At 46.1% G+C, this 7,327-nt stretch overlaps 1 protein-coding gene across 2 annotated transcripts; it reads left to right on the top strand.

Annotated features, from left to right (window-relative positions):
- Positions 1 to 715: 715 nt before the first annotated feature.
- On the top strand, positions 716 to 5,104 carry LOC125540335. 2 transcript variants are annotated; one of them, XM_048703945.1, is made up of 3 exons: positions 716 to 1,053; positions 1,172 to 1,542; positions 2,359 to 5,104. In XM_048703945.1, exon 3 carries the CDS (start codon positions 2,368 to 2,370, stop codon positions 4,933 to 4,935), a length of 2,568 nt encoding a protein of 855 aa, XP_048559902.1. In that variant the 5' UTR covers positions 716 to 1,053; positions 1,172 to 1,542; positions 2,359 to 2,367; the 3' UTR covers positions 4,936 to 5,104. The 2 variants fall into 2 exon arrangements, with proteins under 2 accessions (XP_048559902.1, XP_048559900.1); XM_048703943.1 differs by having other exon boundaries at positions 717 to 1,053; positions 1,258 to 1,542.
- Positions 5,105 to 7,327: the final 2,223 nt, after the last annotated feature.

The raw sequence follows: 7,327 nt of genomic DNA, 5'->3' as shown, positions 1-7,327 counted from the left end.
AATTTTAATTATCAGGATCGTAGAAACATAGATTCTATAAACTAATCATAGAATCAGAGGGGTTAGTTTGGACCATAAAGTCGTAGAATCGTACAACAAAATCACGATTTTGATAACCTTTCTGCCAACTTTGCTCCCCATCCCTAAGGCGCCGGTGAAGCTGCCTAGTGCAATGCTACCACACATCCATTTCATCACAAAGTGGACCGGTGTGGCAAACACCATCTGCCGACTCCCAAAAGTGGCGAACCCTCTCCATAAAATCTGGCTGCAACAACCATTGCCGCTCAAAGAAGAATCGCCACGTCTGGCATCCACACAAGCAATTACTGTGATATGTAATAATAGTTTTTTTAAATCATAGTGATATGAATCGGCTTAATTTCTTTGGCGAAACAAAACCGAAGATTGCCTTGGCAGTACATTCAACTTCACAAACTTCGACCAAGTTTATAAAAAAAATTATGTATATCTACATCACCAAATATGCATTGTACAACAATATATGCCAAAATGAATTTTATAATTTTTTTTGCGAAAAGTGCCATGACGAATTTGATGGCATTGATTCATATTCTAGATTTTGATATATAATTTTATAACATTTAATGTCATGGTAAATATTTTTATATGAAACAGCATATGTTACATGTGAAAGAAATTTCTGTTAAGTTCCAAAATATACAGGATTGAGTTCTAAACGAGAAAATGTATGCACATCCTACAGGTGCCATCCAGCGGCCAGCGGCTCTTGGCTAGTCCGACGATCCCCTGTCTAGCCGAAACAGAGCACCGCTTCCGCCTTTCCCCTCCCCCACCACACCGCAGTGCCGCCGCCGCCGCCGCCGCCGCTTCTGCCAACGCCGTGCGCCGTCCCCCCATGTGGTCTCCATCCGTACACCGCCCCCGCTCGCCCGTCTCCCCCCCTTATCGCGCCGGCCCCCTAACAGCGCACGGCCGGATCCTCCTTTGCCGGCGAGTCGGAGGGGACCAAGCTCTGGATCCAACGTTGTCAACCGATGGAGCTCATGGCGTCCACATTTCCACCGCAAGGTATAAGCTGGGTCCTGCCAACTGCTAATTAGACTCTGCTTCTTATTTTCTTATTAGGGGCAAATTAATGATATACCTTTCGTGTTCCAAACTAAAAATTATGCCTTGCTTCGAACAGAATGGGTTGTCTTCCCAAGATTCTGGTTCTGCAGAAGCAAACGACTAGTTTATCTTCTCGTTGAGCTTTAGTACTTTGCTTGGCAGGTAATCTAGCCATTAATCAACTAATCACCGGTAAAGCAAGGCCGGCCAATGCCTTTTTCCCTTCAAAGAGGAAGAGCTCACAATAGGGTAATGGGCTCGGCAAGAATGACATTCTTCAGCAGCCTCTGATATAATGGTCCTGGGGGGCACAAGTGATCAATTTGCTGCTCAACCACAACCACAGGTGATCAATTTGTCTGATGGATACTTAGCGAGCTAATTAGGATTGGGAGTCCTGCTGCTCTTCTGCAATAAGCCTCCCTTGTGTCTTCTTCTGCCATTGAGGTGAATCTCTCTTACATGTTTATTCAGGAACTACATTAATTGCAAATTACGTGCTCCACAAAACAGCAAACTGTACATGTTCCCTTTGTTTTGGATCAAAAATATGCTGAATTACAGTAGTAGAGTATTTTCTGCATCTGCAAATAATGTAGAATTGTACCCCCTCCGTAAACTAATATAAGAGCGTTTAGAATACTAAAGTAGTGATCTAAACGCTCTTATATTAGTTTACAGAGGGAGTACAGCATAAGGGAAATGCCTCATATCTTCTTGAGAAAATGTATTATAAGTAGGGCCCTTATCAACATGAACGCCCTGTTCGGAATCGCGCCGCTCCACAACCCCGCTCCCGGAGCGGGCGGAGCTGCAGTTTCCTTGCTCCGCAGATTCCGGGAGTCGGTGGATTGCCGAACAGGGCTGAAATATTTGGTTTAAGCGTTGTAGGAGAATTACTAGCTTAACACATCAGTCGAGCACAAGTGATTCACATGATTAGTTCTATTGTTCCTAAGAAATATGTAGTAGGTTATATAGAGCTCTCTGATGTGTCGTCATTTGCACCTACCTTAAATAGAGATTTAAAATATCAATAAGAAATTGTCTAGATGGTTTGTTTTGTAGGTCGAGATTGAAATAGTGCAGATTACGTTGAATGTGTCATTAGGTTGGTTAAGTATATGGGCAATTTACTAGTTCAATTTGACTGTCATGTTGGCTGTAATATTGTCTTCATGGTTGCGTGTGTACTTCTTTTGAAGGAAATATACGTTTGTACTCTAATTTGTTTGTAATATGATGATTCTTGTGTGCATTCAGTGGTCACTGATGGCCGGAGTGGTGCGCCTATGGAACGATTGGGAGGCCCAAATCCTAGTGCTTGCTAGCTTTATGCTGCAAGTGTTCCTGCTCATGTTCGCCAGGATGCGACGACGGAACATCTCCATCATCCCAAGGACCCTCCTCTGGCTAGCATACCTGCTGGCAGACTCCATAGCGATATACATCCTCGGCCACATGTCCTTCTATGGAAAGTCCCACGGGCACCAACAACTCATGGCGTTCTGGGCGCCATTCTTGCTAGTGCACCTCGGTGGCCAGGACAACATCACCGCCTACTCCATAGAAGACAGCCAGCTCTGGCTGCGCCACCTGCTCTCTTTTGTTGTTCAGACAGTGGGAGTGGCTTATGTCCTCTACAAGTATGTCGCTGGCAGCTGGACCTTGGCCACAGCCGCGTTGCTGATATTTGTCGCCGGTGTTCTCAAGTATGGGGAGAGAGTATGGGCGCTCAAGTCGTCCAGCCTGGAGAACATGATTAGTTTCCTCGACAGCAGGAAGTTGAGTGAGGCTAAACGAGAACAACATGCACAGCAGGGCCAAGGGGGAAAGCTGGATCCTGAAGAGGTTCTGCAAGGAGCTCATGATTTGCTCCCCATTTGCATGGCTCAGTTTGTGGACTATAAGTTCTGGCCATCCCAATTTCAGAGTAAAGCTGTAGAGCTATTCGATAACAAGGGCCAAATGTTTGAATTGGTTGAGATGCAGCTCTCCTTGATGTATGATTTCCTATATACCAAGGCAGCGGTGGTCTTCACATGGTATGGATGCTTCATCCGTGCCATGTCATCAGCTGCCACGATCAGTACTTTCTTCCTATTTCAATCAAGCATTGTCAAACATGACTTCAACAGAGTTGATGCCATTGTCACATACATCTTAATAGCTGGGGCTGTCCTCCTAGAGATGACAGCATTGTTGAAGGCAATGGGATCAACATGGACATGCGCATTGTTGCATGCTGGAAGATGGCACTGGCTTCACAGAATAATCGTATCTGTGCGGCGGCGTGTCAAGGCTGCGGAAAGAAATAGAAGATGGTCAGGTTCCATTGGACACCCTGAGTTGCTGAACTCGTCCCATGGCAGTGGAGGCTGTGTGCAGAGCTTGAGATGCAAAGGTTTGTGGAAGAAGCTAGGCCAGTCCTTACCTGTCATTTCAGATGATACTAAGAAGCTGGTGTTGGAAGAGGTACGAAGAATGGTGGAGGCATGTGAAGGCAAAGAGGATATCATGAGGAGTTACAGTGGTCAGTGCGCGCTGAATCCATGGCATGGATTTTTCAAGGATCCCACCTCGCACGCTGGCATTGATTTTGATGACAAAATCCTTTCTTGGCACTTTGCCACCAAAATGTTCTTCTCACAGTCGTCTAATGTGGAAGAGCGAGATGATGTTATGGAGGCAGTCAGGGCAGTGTCTAACTACATGATTTTCCTCCTTGCTGAACGTCCATACATGCTTCCTAGCCCTGTTCGCCCGGGATTGTATGCCAATACTGAAGCAGCATACGTGGGGCTAGATTTTTTTGACATGGAACACCTCAGCAGAAGGGGGGAGCTGGACAGAAGAAGAAGAATGTGGGATCTGGACACAAGAAGGGACGGGGACGAGCTATACAGAGTAAGGGGGAAGCTGGACATAATAAGGGAGGATCTGGACGTGATAAGAGAGCATTTGGTCAGAAAAAGGAAGGATCTGGGCAGAAAAAGGTGCAATAGAGCGGAACTATACAGTGCAATGGAGGTGCTGGATAGAAGTTTGGCGGAGCTGAACAGGAGATTGGAAGAGCTGGATGATTTAAGGTTAGAGGTGGGCACTAGAAGGGAGAAGTTGGAGGTGCTAGACAGAAAAAGTAAGAGGCTAGATAAAAAGAGGGAGGAGCTGGACAAAAGAAGCAAGGAGCCTCCATCTCCCTTGGTCCTCGCTAGAGGGACGATGTTGGAGGATCCAGAGGAGCTGGACAGAAGAAGGGAGGAGCTGAACAGAAGGAGGTCTGAGCTTAACGCTAGAAGGGAGGAGAACCTGGACGTGGACCTAGAGGAGCTGAAGAGAACAATAAAAAGGCTAGAGGAGCTAGACAGGAGAGTGCATCTCGGACCTCCACCTTCCTTGATCCGTGGAGCGGAGCTTGCTGTTTGGCTGCTAGAGGCGGAGAAGGCGCGGGGCAAGCAGGAGGTGCGGCGCGTGCTACTTGGGGTGTGGGTGGAGATGATGTGCTATGCGGCCCACCGCTGCACTAGGGATTCCCACGCCAAGCAGCTTAACAGTGGTGGTGAGTTCATTACCGTCGTCTGGCTTCTGTCCACTGCCGTGTTCAATCGCCGGTACTGTGACGAGGATTGGTTTAAGAATGGCGTGTGGGAGTTCTTCAGGCCACCATTCCAACTTGAGGAGGAGCATGAGGACGGTTGGTTCTGTGTGATATTCTACGTGTGTGTACTACTTCCGGTCCTTCCGTATATCCTATACAAGTATAAAGAGTGGTCGTCCCCCCCATTTTTTAAGACCATCAAGAGGGGCCAGGCCCCCCCATCGACCGGCCTCCCCCGATAATGTGTGAGGTTGCCGGGACTAGCACAACAACAATTTGATTCTACTAATTTGTTTTACCTTAACTAGGTAAATTTCCCGTGCATTGCTTAGGATAAGTATTAGTATAGGTTATGTATAGCAGTTATGTGGACTTGTATGTGGGTTTTGTTTTCATTAATTAAAATGATGTGTGGCGGTTTATTTGCCAACTGCGGGTAAAAACCAGGCCATCTTCGGCTGAGTCATGCTCGCGTAAACTATAGAAATTATTCTGCACGGATATGGATTCCATCCTTGGTCACTACCGTAATCGCCTAGCCCAATAGCCATCCCACCCAAGCTACTTTGTTATCTGGTTTAAGAAATTGGACGTATTTGATCTCTTTTTAGTATTAGTGAGTAGTAAAAACGAGCTAAAGTACCAGTAGACCGGCGGTCTGACGGGTAAAAATCTGAACCGAGAGGCTAGCCGGTCGGTTTAAAAGCTATGGGAGAAACAACAAGAACAGCTCCGGCAATGATATACAATGAATTTTATGTAGTGCTTCGTCTACAACAGATAACCGTTGGTGCGCTGGCTATCACCTATCCTGGCAATAATTTGTCTCCGCCCTCATTTAGGCTAATTAATTATTTGGTAACACTGGCAGCCAATTTTTATTTATTTTTTATTTTGGATGGACTAGTTGGGGCTCAGACCAAACACATACTGAAATTTGTCACCTATCACTGGAACGTTGTCAAATGCAGTAATGCATGCTCAAGTATCATCTCATGAATCAGTCATGCCACTGATCATACAAAGATGAGTTGGCACTTGTGCTGCTGATCATACAAACTAATTAAGATACTAACATCACTGCCGCTAATTGGAACAGTAACGAACCAAATTAAGTCTACATGAAAGGAATTGATTAGTTAACTCCCTGATGCAAGGAAGCTATGTAGGTAGTGGTCGCCGAGGTGTTGAGTCATGAGTCAAGCCTTGTAGACGACGACGAAGCAAGGGAGGATGGCGGTGGGGTTCAACACCTCCAGCTTGTCCAGGCTCGAGTACACCCCCGCCGTCCCCGCCACCGAGTCGTACTCCTCCTCCTCTGCTGCCGCTTCCTCCTCCGCCGACGCCGACGGCGACGCTTCCACCTCCTCCTTGCCAGTCGTGTCCTCGCAGTGGCGCTTCACCCGCCCGGCGATGACCCGGCAAACGAGCATGGCCCTGCGCCGCTCTCCTCCGCCGGCCTCCCCCTCCTCCCCACCCACGGCCATGGCATCGTCGTGCGCGCGCCCGCTGGTGGCCATGTGATGTGATGATGACAGGAACAATCTTCTAATGTGTGCCTACAGTGGATTAATGCATAAGATAAGCCCAACAATCTTCTAACTGATCTGGTCTTGTGGCTGGTCGAATTGTACTTGGAAGAAGAAAAAAAATGTTGTGCACTGGTCATGTCATGGGGACAGGAACAACAAATCAGTCTTCTCCTGCGAGTAGTGTGTCTAACACTCTACAGTGGGTTAAAGCATAAGATAATCCTAGCTACATGACTGTTGCAGGGACACTTTGCACAATGATTAGAGACCAGGCCACCATCATGAAAAGCAGCAGGAATAATTAAAGCACACATCATGCATCATGCATGCCATGGCCAGGCTACCAGTCTCTCTTCACTCCTAAAGTTTCAGCTAAGCACATATAGAAAAAAAAAGTGTCACCTAAGCAGAGTAGTACTAGGTGCATCCATAAACATTGGATTTAGTACAAAGTTGAGTCATTTATTTTGAAACGGAGGGAGTATGTAACTAATCGTTGTACCATTAGAAATGCACATTTCGTCATACACCGTCAAAGAAAAAAGAGTATGGTGTTCTCAGAAAACATAAATGCACATTTTGCATTTGGCGTGCTGCTGTAGATTGTCTATGGCCTGCTATTGGATTGCCTTTGTCCGCACATCTTACATAGCTACGTATGGAGGATATGATATATTTAGATAGAACGATGCTGCGGCCTACAGCTCAACTATATAAATCTCTGATTAGATGTGATTACATTACATAGCAAAATGATAGTGTGATGTTTAATAGCGGTGCTGTGTCGAATTTTCATGGGTCATAGCATGGACTTGTGGTGTCTAGCATATGGCACAAATCCATGGATCACAAGCATGTTCTTTTAGACAAAAAGGACAAAAGGAAGTTCTGCATGTTCTCATGAATCCTGAAAACATTCTTTTGAAACCATCTTTTTTTTGGAACGGAGGGAGTATGTAACTAATCGTTGTACCATTAGAAATGCACATTTCGTCATACACCGTCAAAGAAAAAGAGTATGGTGTTCTCAGAAAACATAGATGCACATTTTGCATTTGGCGTGCTGCTGTAGATTGTGTATGGCCTGCTATTGGATTGGACA

Source organism: Triticum urartu, chromosome 2 (genome assembly GCF_003073215.2).
Source record: "Triticum urartu cultivar G1812 chromosome 2, Tu2.1, whole genome shotgun sequence".
Lineage (NCBI taxonomy): Eukaryota > Viridiplantae > Streptophyta > Magnoliopsida > Poales > Poaceae > Triticum > Triticum urartu.
Note: the sequence above shows the minus strand (reverse complement) of the source record. Positions and strands in the feature narration are given on the sequence as shown.